The sequence below is a fragment of the Cryptotermes secundus genome, unplaced genomic scaffold (assembly GCF_002891405.2).
Source record: "Cryptotermes secundus unplaced genomic scaffold, Csec_1.0 scaffold349, whole genome shotgun sequence".
In the NCBI taxonomy this organism is placed as follows: Eukaryota; Metazoa; Arthropoda; class Insecta; order Blattodea; family Kalotermitidae; genus Cryptotermes; species Cryptotermes secundus.
Window position 1 is genome coordinate 227,659 of NW_019739217.1, and position 17,167 is coordinate 244,825.

At 43.0% G+C, this 17,167-nt stretch overlaps 1 protein-coding gene across 8 annotated transcripts in view; it reads left to right on the forward strand.

Moving 5' to 3' along the window:
- LOC111871711 (lipase 3) overlaps nt 1–17,167 on the forward strand; it is a 41,262-nt gene that overhangs the window by 18,731 nt on the left and 5,364 nt on the right. For 4 of the 8 annotated variants that reach the window (XM_023864988.2, XM_023864990.2, XM_023864987.2 and 1 more), the window contains exons 2-5: nt 12,608–12,730; nt 13,580–13,778; nt 14,954–15,068; nt 16,554–16,803. In XM_023864988.2, the coding sequence (XP_023720756.1) occupies nt 12,620–12,730; nt 13,580–13,778; nt 14,954–15,068; nt 16,554–16,803 (675 nt within the window). In that variant the 5' untranslated portion in view covers nt 12,608–12,619. Of the gene's footprint in view, nt 1–5,415; nt 5,545–6,033; nt 6,087–6,953; nt 6,976–8,576; nt 8,662–12,607; nt 12,731–13,579; nt 13,779–14,953; nt 15,069–16,553; nt 16,804–17,167 lie in introns of those variants that run through there. The other 4 variants (XM_023864989.2, XM_023864993.2, XM_023864992.1 and 1 more) reach the window with 4 other exon arrangements.

A 17,167-nucleotide genomic window follows, 5' to 3' on the forward strand; every position in this document is an offset into this window, starting at 1 on the left:
AACCCACGAGAGTTAAGTAAGAAGATGAGGAATTAATCAATTCATTTAACTCGTGAGTTCACACAGAAATATTGTAGGCAAAGTGAAAAGTACCAAATTGGAAACATCGAGGAATGTGTAGTCCTAAATAGGCCTAGACAGAGTCATGTTTATGGTCCACCCCCCCCAAATGGGCACCTTCGTACATAAACAACCACAGAATCCATGAAGATCTACAAATGAACACAGCGCCCAGTGGGATATAAAAGTGGAATATCCAATGCTTAAGGGAATCATAAGAACACACCAATGCACTAGCAGTGAACCCACTAGACAATAGCGAAACTGCTGATTCTTCCAGACAGACCTGCAAGAATTAAAATGATAACCAAGTGAACAAAAGAAAAGTATATGAGTTACGCCACTGGGCATAGCTCATACACGAGCCAGTACTTATTGAACATATACATTTATTGCAGATTCTGCAGATTGTGAAGGAAAGCTTACTGGAGGCATCCTAATAAGAAGACAAACAAATTATTTGGTTTATTACATTGTTTATTTGTTCTAACCACCGCCTTCTCGAAATGTCCACTCATTCTATTCCGCTCGGTGTGGTCACGATTACAGGCCTTCGGCTTCCATAAAGTATTAGAGAAATCCTCGAGAACTTGAGACACTTGTGGCTTCACAAGGACACAGCTCCATGGGATGACGTGGCTGATTACATTCCCTAAACCAAATCAATGCCTTCGATTTTTCAGCAGAGACTTGACGTATTTCCGGTGAGGTACGGACTGAATTCCTATGTTCGTATTATATAGAAGTGAAATGAAAGTCCTTGTGGCCCTTGTCTCAAGCCACTGCTTCTACCCACAATAGTGTCTTCACTCTTCACTTCTGCTTCTATGTCACATACAAATGTGGCTTCCAGAATTTCAGTCAGTGAAAGTAAAGTCCCAAGTACGTGTAATTTTAGGGTCTCCTGATATAAGGCTGATCATCTCTTCCACTTCTTTGAATTCTTGGTTCAGGATTCCTCTTTGTCGTACGGGAAGCTGGGATCGTCCCTTTAGGTAACACAGCATTCCTTCTTTTGCCCTTTTAGAATTTTGAAGGATTTCATGCGTTCATCAAGACTCGCAAGAACTGTATAAAACTCGCAACTATTGACAAGCGTACTCTCTATATTCAAGCGGCACAGTTTGGGGCTTCCTTTGAGAATCCTCACCAGAATGTCTCCGTTCACTTCGGGTGTGTTCACTGACCCTAGGCAGTCCTCCATTTCGAGTGTCTCTATATGGCGATTTGATTCACAGACTTGCTGAAGAATGGCATCCGTGTCACTTCGGCCCCTCAGGCTCAATCTGCCCAACCTAGGTGACTCCCACAGTAACTTAAGCGCACTGGATTTAGAAATGTCTTTACCGAATGAGAGCTCCTTCCGAAGGGATGGATGTCTGGCTAGAATGCTCCACTTCTTGCACACAGGGGCCACACGCTGGCAGAGATCTCTCACGCTGAGCCGTGAAAATATCTCAAGCATCACTTCCGGCGGAAGATCCATGATGTATGTGTGAGAGGAGGGTAATTCTTCCTCAGTATTTATTTCTCTCGTTTCCGGAACTTGCTTTTTGCTCATACTTGGAGTAATTCTCCTTACTTTTGCTTCAGTGCCGGTTAGTTCACGATTTTCACACTTGCTTTTAAAATTTAGTTCTGAGCAACTTGGCCGCACTCGACAAATGACTTGAGCACATGCGAAGTCTGCTCAGTTTGCTATGTGTTCACTAGTCGTTGCGTGGGAACGGCTTCCGTTTCTGTATATTTGATCACTACACGGATTACCCCGGAAACACCGCTTCTAACAGTAGTTTTGTTGTTGTGCGAACTGTTGCGTAACAACTGGTTCCCTTGTTTACAGAGCCGTTACCATACAATATACAAGGTTTAAGTAGTAATGTTACAGAATTAATATAAAGTGACTGAAATTTGAGGGAAAATGACTGATCGATTGCAACGTAAATTCGCGTCTTTCTGCGAATATTTTAAGCTGTGACTTAAAACAATGATTTGGGGAACCTTGGTTTCCAGGCTTGACGTTGAAAACCCTGTCGCTACGCAAGTAACTTCGTTTGGGTACATCACTACAATTATCTTCTTCTAAATGCTCCCTTTTCCTGTATCATCTCATATATGCAGCATGACTATTACCAGCGGACATCTTAAGTGCGTGACGTCATATGCTGGCAGCTTGCGTATAGAATTGTGACATGACGCCTGAAAGCTGCAATCTGACCATCTGTGGGCGGGGCTTTGCTGACCACTTTGCCAAGGTAAGGAGGCCAACAATAGAACTTCGGTTACTTAGTGGCGAAGGTCTCAATCATAACAGAGAAATCAAGTGTTCGACTCGGTGTCTTCTTTTCGGTACGCCAGAACCTACCTCAGGGTGGGAAATTACCGACAGAAAACGAGATAAGACAGAATACGACAGAAGACAAACGGAAGTCGGAAGATGTCATGAATGAAGTCTTCATTTTATGTGGTGCAGTTACAGCAACCTTTTCGTAGTTCCGAAGTGTTGCAGTCGCAGTAAGACTGTGTTACAACTAACTGTAGTTCCGCCTGGTGAATATCCAATCAATCGAAATCGTCTAATCCGGAACCCATTAATTGCTTGTCGCGTTGCCAGGATACGTCACAGTATTGCGTCATCCATTAAACGGAGAAACCGAATTAGCCATACTTGTTACAAACAAATGGTCTAACTCCGAAACCGTAAGCGATGGACCAAAACGGACTGCATTTCTGGGAAGCTCGCATTTGTTAACGTCCCTCACTCACTATATGTCCGGTCCATCTCTTACGGTTTAGCCGTGCCAGGCGGCTGAAAGTCTGTAAATTTGGGAGAATTATTACATGTTTTCGGTAACTGTCTAAACATTGTACAATTTTATTTTTGGAACAAAACAACCATCATATTTCGATATATCAGTTTTTATTATCTCACTTACATATAACTTTAATATAAGATATGCCATAGGTCCTGAGTTATCGGCAGTTACGTAAGAGGTTACACAAGTGTTACTGCTGATTTCAGCCATTTGTCCCCTTGTTTAATAACGTTTTCAACGTTAAAACAATATTGTGAGAGCAATGATTCTAGAGCAACAAGCAAAAACGGTATATTTGGGAGGGGGGGTTTCACTATCTACACCAGACCTCTAATACATGCGGCTTGCAGAACGTAAGCCCGGAAGCGGGGAATAGCAACTGTTAGAAGGCGTTACCAGGAAACGTCTAGTAACAGACTGAGAACATTAGTGTGTATATAACAGTGATTTGTAAAGTGTGAAAATTAGCAATGGCGCTATAATTTTCGTCACGAGTTGTGTGTATAAGTGGTCAATGAATCAAATATCCAATCCAAAAACCCGTCGAGAGTCACTCACATTCACATGACAATATGAAAGGTGTCCACATAGTTATCACTAAAAAGCCTATTGTGATGACCTAGCCTGGTAAATTGTACCAGCGTTCCTGAAGAACTTACTGCCTCCACTTACCCTGAAGATTGAGGCAGTAATTTACTCCGAAACGTTTATAATATTCTGGAAATTGGTTCCATGTAGTCTGGGTAACTGAACTCGAGTAAGTGAATATATATATTCCCTTACTCGAGNGAATAATGCTGTCTGCTGCTTCTGCTTATTTCTTGATTTTTTTACACCATGAAGACGGAAGTTTATAAGTCCCTCCAGAAGGCGGGGCCGTCTCCTAACTACACGCTGTTACAACCTAGGCTGTGTGAGAACCTCAGACATGAAACAAAATGATGCAGTCGCTTGTGGTGCGTATGTCTGTACGTCTGATGCGGGGGTAAGCCCTGCTAGGGAAATAAACAGGAATACACTAAAAATGTCTCGAAACTACACAGGGGAGTGTATCCTCATGGAAGGCTGTACAGAATGGCGTCTACACTTAATTGAATTTGTCCGCCAAGGCTGTTAAGGTAGAAATCATTACTTCTTGAGCATAAAACTGTTTTATTAATGCCATGTATGGATGACGTCATTACTTAGCGATGCATTTCAGCCTACTTCCCTTGTACTGAAAAATTAAAGCAGGCTTATGAGCATGAGAACACCTCGCTGTCTGCGGAAAACTTCCTTATGGCTAGGTAAACACGTTCCCACGGCGAAAAATAAAACATGTTGGACGCATCAATTTCAATGCGATCCGAGTCGTATCAAAGGAAAATAGGCGATTCGTTCTTCCCAGAACTTCTTGTATAATGAAGTTTTCCTTGTGCAGTATGCAATGAAAAATTTATGGTTTAATGAAGGTATAGGTCCAGCTTTCTAGACCTCGGTACTAGATGGAGAGGAGTAGTCAGCTTCACGCCCCTACCGCTTTACCCCCATCCATGCGATAGGAGACTGCGTGGACCCCAGAGTCGGTCTGGACTCCGAGGAGAAGAGAAAAACCTTGCACTGTCGGGAATCGAACACGGGCTGTAGACCCCGTAGCCTGCCGATATACCGACTCTCTTTTGTGTAGCAGTAACAATATTGCAGCACGTAACTCTTTGTTGTAACAAACCCGTAACTTTATTGTTACTTGTAAACAATTAGATTCTAAGTTTCTTTGTATTTATTTGATTGTGAATCAGGTAACCTGCAACAAACAGGATATTGTATTAATACTGTGGCATTTTGCTAGGCAACGACCGCGAAATAAACAATTACGCAACAGCCGTTGCTACGTAACGTCTATGCAAACAAACATGTTTCCACGACAATTGCACTGTAACTGAGGAGCGGTGTTTTCTACGTATCCGTGCCGAGACAGTCGGTTGATGAGATAGTGAGAGGACTGCTGTGGTTCAGTCTTTTGAGCTGTTGCTGTGAGAAGCTGTTTGAAGCCGCTACCAAGCAACAGCAGTGAAGACATGACTGCCGACACTAGTGTGTGTAACAGTGAAGTGTAAAGTGTAGTCACGCGATGTAGCAGGAAGCTCAGTAAATCCGATCACTAATCAGAAACCCGTCCTTAGTCACGCTCCACTGAAATCGTGACAATATTTTCAGGTTGCCGTTGATTCCAACGGGTCGTTTCCTGATGCTCACCAATTTTGAACAATATTATTATATTACCGCAACCTGTTGCATTGCGGCAACATTGGCAGTCTTGTTCTCCGGCTACTCTGAAACATTTGCATTCTGTGCTGTTTCTTCTGCCCAACGTTGAACCAGTTTATGAGGTCCAGAAAAATGCACGCGAAATAGCGAGTCGGCCCGGGCCGGCCCTGTCAGCTAGCGTGACTCTGCATGAATCACTTTCCCTTGTGAGTAACCTCTACCCTCTGGCTGCTGAGGTCCAAACTCCAAATGAGCGCTGTGACTATTGTGAGTGAGTCATGAGTGTTCCAAAGTCTGTAAACATTGGATGTCTCTAAATGGCGCACGTACAGTTGTGACAAGAACATCTGAAAATAGGAAACACTCGGCAGAGGTCATCAGACCTAACCACAGGAACAAGTGATCACAGTGTTCACTGCACGTAAGTGACAATAGCGGCAATCACGTGTTAAGTGACAGTAGACGGGGTTTGGATTGTTAATCGGATTCATTTATCACTTAGGACGAGGCCTAATGGCCTGAAATCCAGAGGTCCGAGGTTCGATTCCCGGCGCTACGAGATTTTATGAGAAGTAGTGAGTCTGGAACGGGGTCCTCTCAGCCTCGTGAGGATAATTGAGGAGCTACTTGAATGGAAAAGTAGCGGCTCCGGTCTATAAAACCGAAATTAACGGCCGTGGGGATTTGTAGCCCTGACCACGCGACACCCTCTATCCGCTAAATTTGGCACTAACTTCGCCGACAAGCGGCGGTCGCTCGGTCGGTATAGTTCGCTTGCGGACTAAAGGTCACAGAGTTTTGTTGTTTTTAGGGAGAGGGCACACCAAGGAAACTGGCAACTGCAACGCAACCGCAACTTCCGAGAAGCGTCACTGATTTCAAGCAGGCAACTGGTTTCCAGATTAGCAGGCGCACACTGAGGAAACTTACGCTTGATTTAGTTGCTCAGGTCATCTTAAGTGGGTATGTTTGTCCGGCGTAATGCATGACTGTATTTGCTAATTTCGTGCACTTACCTTCTGCAAGAGCAGATAACAGTACTGATCCTGTCATAATGTGGTGCTGGTTGAGACCGGTTGAGACGGCGTGAGAAGAGAGGACGAACACAGTAAGGGAAATATTGGGATGTAATTCATTTGTTTTACTTAAGGTCAATTTATTTTACTTAGGAAATATCACGTTCACACGCGATACGAAATTCTGACATACAGTGCAACAATTTTAGCAAGACAGAAGACACCTGATGATGGCCGTACATAGCCGAACCATGTAATGTGGAAGAAGGGTGACTAATAAGTTGAATTTAAGACGGAAATACGTGTGAATTAAATTATATATTAATGCAACAGGATGTCTAAATACAATATTAGGAAAACAAACCGTTAGGTGCATCCGTTCTTCTGTTACGATTTAAACTGACGCGCTTATATTGTTTCGAAAGAACTTAACCTGGATCAAGACTCCGTCTCATGAGAAATTCTTTCCCTAGCCGAATGTATGTTGTCTCGCCTAGCATAGTCTGGGTGGCGTTTGTCATATATATAGCAGGCTCTTTCTCAATTAACTGCACAAAACAAAATTAGCAGCTTCGTTGCCCACCTTAACAAACAAACGAATCACTGAAGGGCGTTACAGAATAGCAACGCAATTGTGAGAAGACTGCCACGCTCTATTGCCTGGAAATTTAATTTGTCAGTCTTTCCGTGAGTTGCGTTGCCGTTTCCTCAAATTGCGCTGCTTCGTTCAGTAACACGTGTTCAACTCAGGCTGATAACAATTCTAGGAAATTGCGGTTGCGTTGCGGTTGCCAGTTTCCTTGGTGTGCCCTCGCCCTTACAACTCGGAATTACAAGTGAGTATAACTCCACACAAATCGCTAGAACCCACACTAACTTTCTCAGCCTGTTACAGCCTCTACTAATCGTTTGTCAGACTCAGAGTTACTTTACGACTGGCGGTTTACCGCCAATCAGTTCGTCTTGAAGCCACGCCCCTTGAGGCCCACGACCATAGATTTTTTTTTCCAACTGAACCCTTGCGGTAGTCCTTATGTAACATTCTCTCTGACGAGAAGATGAATACATGAATACATTCTACTTTCATCAAGTGTATATTTCGCACATATAATATGTTATCAAAAACTCTTCCTTTTGCTTTGCGCACAAGTCTTCTGTCAGTACAGGCTTTACAGAGCAGATCATGCCTAACTTACAGATCTTATGCCACAATGAAAACTTAGTCATTTGAACGGTCATACGCTTTACCACTGCCAAGTTTAAGCCTCTTATATTTTCGGTGTCTGGCTTCAAAATCGAAGTCAAACTCAAAGTCACATTGCCACTGATGGTCAGTCAGTCAGTCAGTCAGTAAATCTTGGTGTCGAGCCTCATTTGGGGCACATGAGCAGATATTAATTATTACCGTTTGACAGTTACGGTCTTGTTTCTGTGGGGCGCCTTCTCTGACGAGAGGACGGGTCTGTCTTGTAAATGCTGCTTGCCCTTGCCAGCGCAGTCTTTCTCGGGTCCGAGTCCCTTGGGACTCGCGACCATATTTTACTCTCTCAGAATTGAGATTTCCCTTATCGTCGCCTCCTACGACTCGCAGGGTCACGGTGGAGGTATTCGCCCCGCCTCCTAAGAACCATCAATTGGAGAAGCGGCAAACGCAGCTTGCCCTCTGTTGCGCAATCGCAGTGGTTACAGAGGCGTTGTTAGGCAACGCTGCCAAGCCAGAGTCAGAGTCACAGTCAGAGTTACATTGCGACTGACGATCAGTCAGTCAGTAAGTCTTGGTGTCGAGCCCCATTTGGGGCTCATGGCCAGATATTAATTATTATCGTTTGACAGTTACGGTCTTGTTTCTGTGGGGCGCCTTCTCTGACGAGGTGACGGGTCTGTCTTTTGTATATGCTGCTGGTTCTTGCCAGCGCAGTCTTTCTCGGGTCCGAGTCCCTTGGGACTCGCGACCATATTTTACTGTCTCAGAACTGAGATTTGAGAGAGAAAGAGAGAGACACACACACACTTACGGATCATCTTCAGAGGGAACATCAATACTTATTCGGAAACCACAATCACAATAGGTGTTCTGAGTGCTAAATTACATACACATATAATGCCTGGAATACACAATGTACACAATGAACCGTCTGAAGACGATTCGAAGGGTTCGACCCGTGAAAGGCGTCGTGGAATTGCAGTCAACCACAGCCAATGCTCATATATTTCTTGTAAAGTTCTTTTCAATGATGTCACGTGACCCTCCCCCTCTTTTTTCCTTCCTCCTCTTCTTGTCGTGGCAAGATGACACGAACGATCGCTCTCTTTCCCTGGGTGGCGGTCGTGCAGGGTGGTTGTCCCAGCTCTTAGAAATTTCTCTTTGATTTCTTTTCTTTTTCAAAATTAGATTTATTTTTGGAAGTCAGCTCTGTGTGTCCCGGGAGAGGGCCCCTTTGCCGAGCTATGGAGCAATGGCGAGGCAAAGGTGTTTTATAAAAATATGTACGTATGGGTACCCTGTGAGTATATATACACATGTGAGTATTGTTATTTTTTTCTTTCCTTGGTTTGTGAAATTAAATGGTCAGTGAAATGGGCGGTGTCCCATGAATAAGGTATTGGCTTGAATGACCGGAGTGGGTCATGCTAGGTTTCTTGTAATATTATTTCTGGTATTCACTTCATATGTTTTATTTCCTTTATTATTGTTAAATGTATATCTATTTCTTTATTACGTTATAGTAATTGTTAAACTCAGTCAGCATAGCTCTCGATTCGTGCGTGTATTTCCCACAACAACAAGTGAATGAACTCCTCCCCCTTTCCCTCTCCTGAAATTTCGGACTGGTTACAGTCCGGGTAGGTAACGGTTCAACAATATTCAACCTTTCACAATCACAGCAGCCTTCCTGGTATTAAAACTTTTAAAGTGTTTAAAAAATTTAGCTTACCTGCACTTAAATATATTTAATAGACACGGACAAATAGAAATGGAAATATACAGAAAACCCACAACGACAGACATAACAATAAATAATAAATCATGCCACCCTAAAGAACAAAGATTGCCAGCATATAAAAATTGGATACACAGACTTCTTACACTACCCCTTGAGGAAAATGCTAAAAACAAAGAATTAAATACTATTATTAATATAACACTAAATAATGGCTATAGAAAGGAAGACATCACTCATCTATATAACAAACTTAAGTGAAAAATGCGTAACCCGGATAATAAAGACGAAAAGGAACAAAATGGGTCACTTCTACTTATACAAGAAATTACATACGAAAAATCACAAAACTATTCAAAAACACTAACATAAAGATAGCCTTCAAAACAGCCAACACAATAGGTAAACTAATAAATGAAAAACGAGAACTAAACCCCTACGAACAAAGTGGGATATAGGAAATAACATGCCAAAATTGCCAAAAAGTATACATCGGCCAAAGTGGTAGAAATCTAACAAGATACAAAGAACACATAAGAAACATAAGACTAAACAAGGACGAATCGGCATTTGCCCAACACGTACTAAATAAACACCATCAGTACGGGCCGATGACAGTAATCATGGAAATGATTGAAAAAGCCAAAAAAAAAAAAAAGAGGCATCATGAATGTAAATAAACTGATAGAAGAACAAGAACTCACAAAAGAAAGTAATAGCCAACGTAACATGTTCGACCTCATAATACATCAGAACACGCCCACATCAACGTCACAGACACAGGAAGTATAAATTACGCGGCACAGCACACCCTAGAACGGCGAAAACAACACAGTACCTGACTTGGCCGACTAGTCAATCCCTCCCCTCGCTGCCAAGCCGTGCATTGAATCCCCTTACATAGGCCTCTCGCGGACCACAAAGAAAACACCCTATATTGTTGGAACGTGTTTACCGACCGATTGTATAGCAACGGTCGCGGCACGCACTCCATAAAAAACGCGGCATTAAACTTGTTGCCTTGCGTGTATTCGGTCGCGAGGTGTTTCGCGGTCAGTTACCTAGCAACGCTGTGTCCATCCACGTTACAATATATATATTCTCCATCGGAACTTTAACAAAATTGAAAGTTTGAAGAAATATATATAGTATGGATATTTTCGAAAATTTCATAAATCGGAGATTTTGCGAAGCATTAAGACGCCAAATGGCTCTCCGGATTGCGATGGTCAGTGGTTCGAAGCTACAGACTGAGCTGCAATACCCTAACATAACCTAAATGACCAAGTAGGTTGGTCTAGGGGTAACTGTCCAGATTTGTATTAGAGAGGGGCTCGGTTCTAATCTCGGCCGGGACACCGACTTCCTCAATTCCTCCAGGAAAATGGCAGATAATATTTCGGTTAAGCAAGGACTCCAGCTTTATCATCCACCTACCGTCCTACCATCCGACTCTGTGTCTCATTACTGAAAAGTCCGTTAAATAGCCTACAATACGAGCAGCCTAAACTAGCCAAACCCCAGTCTAACTAAGCTCTGACAGAATGCGCAAACGCAAGAGCAAGAACATGCGCAGTAGTCTAATAGTTACCTAACCTGTCGTATCCTAAAGTAAACCAACCTTAGTGTGCTATGCCCGAATGCGAACGCAAATGCACAGTGGACGGATGCGCCAGCTTAACCTAATCAGGCAACGTCATGCATAGGTTCATGTCCAGATTGATGCGTAATTGAATTAGTAACCTAAATGAACCCCATATTCCCAAGGTTTGCGGTATGCTCAGGTCGATGCGCTGTTGTCTCATGAGCCAACCTAATCATCATTCCAAAGTTACGAAGCTATGAACTAATACGCACTAGAATGCGCTGTTGGATGCTGAAATCTATGGCACGTTTGGGCGAGCAGTGGTCGGTAATACCAATCAAACGTAGCTTAAACTAACCTGACCTGACATAACCTAACCTAACATTTCCCCAAATCTGCTTGAACTCCGTTCAAATATTTAAGTGGGTGCTTAGTGTTTTGATGAGCGAAATTAAAGTAATGTCACTCAGCCACTCATGGGGCTGAGCACTTCTTTAGAACCTGCCAGTTGTGCAGCTGCTCTAGAACTTCTCAGCATTTAACGGAACCCGAAAGTTCATTACCTGTTCACAAGAACCTCCCACTGGTCTCTTTTCTAAGCCAGATCAATCCAATCCATATAATTCTATTCTATCTCTCTAATATCCATTTTAGTATTGTCCACCCACTTACGCGTTGTCTTTCCTGTGGTCTCTTTCCTTCTGGCTTTCCCACCAATACCGTATATGCATTCCTCGTCTCCCCCATTCGTGCTACATGCCCTGCCCACCTCATCCTCCTTGACTTTATCATTCTAATTATACTTGGAGAAGAGTACGAGTTATGAAGCTCCTCATTGTGCAGTTTTCTCCAACATCCTGTCACTTCATTTCTCTTCGGTCCAAATATTCTCCTCAACACCCTGTTCTCAAACACCCTCAGTCTATGTTCCTCCCTTAATGTCAGAGACCAAGTTCCTTCCCCATACAAAACTACATTCAAAATTATAATTTGTATATTCTAATTTTTATAATTTAAGTAATATCGTCTATGGTAAAATATCTGAACCTAAAATAATCCAATTTCACCGGAAGTTGAAAATGATCAAAGTTCAAAAACGTCGTATATTTTGTAATATATCGTTATTTAACAATATTTCGAACATATAAGGAGCTGTGAACATGGGAATTAACGTTTCAGAAACTTTCAACCATTAGAAATATTCAAAACTCTCGGAAATTGTAATAATTTTGTAACACTTAGAATATTTAAGTATCTTAAAGAATTGCCCAAAAATTACAAAGTCTCTGAAAATTGTAAAACGGTTAACGTTTCCATATATTGAAAAAATTATGAAATTCCAAAGATTCGGAAACTTGAGAACGTTACCAGGACATTTAAAATTTGCGAAAATTTGAAAAAATTTAGAGGACTGTTAACAATTTTGAAAGACCTAAAATTCTTCCAAAACTTCAAAATATAAAAATAGCCCCAAACATATTTAAAGATTTGAATACTTCTGAGAAATTAAAAATGTCGAAGTGATTCATGCGATTCGGGGCTTTGGGTAATTTCTGAAGTTTCATGCTTTTGCTGTACATCTGCAAAAATATGTACAAAATGGTGAAGTTTCAGAAACATGAATGTGAACGTATTTTCAAATTTAAGACATTCGACATTTCGGAATTTCATTGCCATCTCAGCATTTACTTGAGGGCGGAGCAAAATCAAGAAAACCGTCGAGAGGGTCGGTGCAGGAACCTCCCGATTGCATACTTACATCCAGCCAGCAGTGCGATAAGTGAAGAAGATGGGGAAGGTGGTCCCTGGTGTTTCCTTAGTAAATATGTCGTCGGCTTATTTGTGTTTCATACTCGCAGCAGTAACATCTGATTGCTCAGAGAACATTGGCCTGTGGTATCAGGTCTACTAACAGCACTTCTGCTTATTTCTGTGCGGCAGGTTGCAGTTACAATGCACAGCCTTCTGACACTTGCACTGCTGATTCTGAGCTGGCCAGGCAGCCACAGGAACGCATCCTCACAAATGTCTGACGACAATGACGCAGATATCTATCTCACCTCGGTAAGGATATAGAACTTTCATCTTTCCAGGTCGGTCTCACAACACCGTGGTCACTTTTATTGTTATCGTAAATAAAGAGGCGAATATTTCTCGCTTCATTTACGGATACCAATAATATGTAACTTGGATTCGGAATTACTGTGTTCTGGATTTTCTTCGTCGACTTGTATTATAAAGAACACAACGTTTCGGAAAGTGGATCTGTTTCCATCCTCAGGACCATTCTGATTTAAAAGATAAACAGAAATAGGATGAACGTTCTGTCATGACAATTTCAGATGAAGTTGGATTCGGGGAACTTTAGCTGTCGTCCTATTTCGAATTTCCCCTCAAAACCTAAACAATTAAAAGTATGAAGTTATAAATTCTTATGCATTTCATACGTGAGAAACTTAGTTCTTTGTCCTAAGGAAATAACACAGACTGAGTTGTGTATGAGAACAGAGTGTTGAAGAGAATATTTGAATTCAAGAGAGAAAAATTAAAGTGATACTGAAAAAAAAAATCTAGTGATGAGTTCAAACATAATTTTTTACTTAGCATACAAAATTACATCGCTCAAATAGGTGTTATAAGGGAGTGGAGATTTTGCAGCAGCCATAAAACGGATGAGACATGCGTAGAAAACTCCAGTCGTAAAACGTGATTGACAGAGGCGACTTGGAAGGCCCCTAGGGATTAAAATTAGAACTAAGCTCGAAGCAACAGAACGTGATGCTGTTATGTTTGGCTCACGTGGCCTTAGTGCACGATTCTTGTGAAAGCAATTGGGCTTTAAAAACGGTGAGAAATTTCGTGCCTCGACTCTTCTTAAGAATATCGCTGCTCCATGAATACATGTATTTTCAGCCAGAGCTGATCGCCAAGTACGGGTACCCAGTCCAAAGGCACAGTGTCCAGACTCAGGAGGGATACATTTTGGAGCTCCATCGAATTCCTCACGGGAGGCCGGAAACAACGGCTTCGCCAAGACCAGCCGTGCTGCTTCACCATGCCTTTCTCTGCAGCTCCTTCGATTGGGTCGTCTTGGGCCCAGACAAGTCCCTCGGTACGTCATTCACATGACCTCTGTCTGACCTCTCTCTCTCTGTTTATTTATTCCCTACTTCCTCCCTTATATATATATCACCACAGACAAATGTTCGAAAGATATTTGTCTCATACCTCGGGTCCACGTATCGGCCAGTCTGCATAATGATTCTCAAGGTTTTTCTCAGTCTCTCCAGGAAGATTCTGGCATAATATCTAAAGTTATGTGAAAACATCTCCTTCCATATCCTTTCCCATTCAGTACTCCCTAATAAACGTATGACTATATGACGTGTCCCTTCAGCTAGTGAGAGAATCGTTGATGCTTTCAATGTCACAGATCTACGTCATGTGTCACGCTATCCATGTAACAGGATATGGGGGAGCCCCGTACGCCTGTGAGACGTCGAGGATCGCACTTGTCTAGACAATCGGCTCACAGATGACGGTGAGGTTGTCAACCTTACGCGCCGGCCGGTCGCCCTTTAGCCCCCAGGAATATTCCCGGTGCCTATTTCTGTTAGAGGCTGAGTCAACCTCAGGGTCATAGTGCGGCTGGAAGAATTAGGTCAATTGAAAAATCAAATGACATCAGGAATCGAAACCGCCACCTTCCGGCAAGATGGGTTAGGTTAGGTCATGTTACAGGTGCGGATAAGGTGTCTGCAAACTGTTATTATTCTTAATTATCTCGAAATATTGAGCAGGGGACTTCTTGAGTAAATACAGTAAATCAGCACAGACAGATAAGAGAAGTTTCCTCTTCTGGAATGTGACAACATTTCTGTGCTTATCAGACCACAAGACCACACGGCGTCATAACGACCGCTGTGAGCGCCTCACGCGGTGGAAAATTCGTTTACGAAAAGAAAGCAAGTTCAAGTTGTCACTGTGCTTAACTAATTAAGGACTACTCCGTGACCAAAATTTTCTTGACCTCTGCAATAATTGGAAATGAGTGGTCAGCTTCACGCCCCAGCCGCTTTAACGCCGGGGAAGGGGCCCCCGGTTCCCATTGGATAGGAGGCTGTGTGGACCCCAGAGCCGGTCTGGACGACGTGGAGAAGAGAAAATACGAGTAATTTACCCTACCGGGACTACCGACTGCTCTATCCCGGTCCCAGTAGCAGAGTGACCCGCTGTGGCTCCTTACATGCGGACAGCGTCTGTACGCGTGCGCGATCTCTCCCACAGGGTTCATCCTTGCCGACGCCGGGTACGACGTGTGGCTGGCAAACGCTCGGGGCAACACATACTCCAGGAAGCACGTGTCTCTCAACCCATCCGACCCCAAGTTTTGGCAGTACAGGTAACAGTAACATTAATAATAATAATAATAATAATAATAATAATAATAATAATAATAATAATAATTTTTCTATGTCTCTACAGTCCTTTTGTTGGACTTTGCCCGCTTTTTCGGTTTCTTAAGCGTACACACAGTCGGCAGGACTCCTGCGACGGGAGATCAGCCCGTCTCAATGCCGCTACCTGCACACAGGACAGCACAAATACAAAATAAACACACACAGACATCCATGCCTTGACTGGGATTCGAACCCAGGGTTCCGGTGTTTGAGCGAGCGAAAGCAGATTTTGCCTCAGACCGGGCGGCCACTGTGGTCTGCTAATAATAATGATTATGAAGATGATGATGATGATGATGATGACTATAATAATAATAATAATAAACCAGCTCGAATTATTTGAGCCAATAGTAGAATAACTGTTAAGTGTATAGCCCTATTTTACTTTACCCCGGCACTGGATGGAAGTGTTTGGTGAACTTCACGTTCCGGCCGCTGTACCTCCGGGGAAGAACAGCAGGTAAATTTAAAGTTGTCATTTTGCTTAACTAATTAAGCACTACGCCATGATCCACATTTTGTTGACTTTGGCAATAATTGGAAATGAGTGGACACCTTCACGCCCCGGTCACTTTCCCCCCGGAGAAAGCCCCCCCCCCCGGTACCCATTGGATAAGAGACTGGGTGGGCCCAGAGTCGGTCTGGATGACGTGGAGAGGAGAAAATTCCTGAGACTGCCGGGACTCGAACTCCGACCCCTCTGTTGTCCAGTCCGTAACCTGTCGCTACACCGGCTCCTTATTTGCTGATTTATATGGCCCTAACTCTCCGCTACAACCGACATATCTCGGTCACGAACTGCCGCTGGCTGATTACACTGCGTTATATCACAGATGATAGTACTCTTCATCAGTGAGAGAGATCTCAAATAAGTCGGGGTGTCGCGGGTTCGTTTCCCGATGAGGTTATTGGATTTTCCAATTGACCTAATTTTTCAAGCCCTGGGGTTAACTCAGCCTCTAACAGAATTGAGTAGCAGGAATCTTCCTGGGGGTAAAGGGCGGTCGGTGCATAAGACTGACAACCTCATCGCCATCTGTGATCCAATCGTCTAGAGAATGTGGGAGCCTCGACGTCTCACAATCCTATGGGCCTCCACGGCCTGTTACAGGGATAGTTTTAACTTTTTTGTAAGTGGATTGGATTCAGCTGGCCAAGTAATGTCAATCCTGCAATGAACCTTCGGGTTTCATAAAGCAGAATATGTTCAGAAATTTCTGAATAACGATCAGCTCAAACTAAGCCAGTCAGTCAGTCAGTCAGTCAGTCAGTCAGTCAGTCAGTAAACCCCTTCTTGTTTAACGTCTCTGTCTCGAACGACATTTTTTTTACTTGAAATCGCCTACCGTTTCATAGCGTCAATGAAGAGAACTTCCCTGTCATCTCGTGATGCGCCGATACAACTATCCCTGGTTTTCGTGTTACAGCTGGCACGAAATGGGAACTCACGACGTCCCTGCCGAGATAGATCACATCTTGGCGATGACCGGTCAGAAGAAACTCTACTATATCGGCCACTCCATGGGTACTACCATGTTCTTCGTGATGATGTCACAGAGACCAGAATACAATGAGAAGATATATGCCATGCTCGCCTTCGCACCAGTGGCGTTTTTTACACCCTCAAAGAACCCAGTTATCCACTTCGTGCAGACAATGGCCGAAATGTTCCTGGAGGTAAATGCAGTGGCGGCTCGTGAACTGCCAATAAACAGAATACAGAGGATTACACAAGCTAATTAAAGAAAATATATACATGTCTTTCTGTTTACAGGTGTGGTGGCAGTTCTTGCCCTGTAGTTGATATAATAAATACAAGAAAATTAGGGACATAGCATAATTAAAAATATTTAATGAAATTTGTATAATTTTTCACTTTTTATGAGTAACTTCAGTGGAAACTTGTGTCCTGTGAGTGGCAATGCCTCTATCAAGAAGACTGGTTATGTTGCTATTCTGAAAGTGCAACTGCAGTGTCGGTTTGTGAGTTCTTTTTTCGTAAATAATTTGACGAAACGGGGCTCCAAAATCAGTGGTTCGC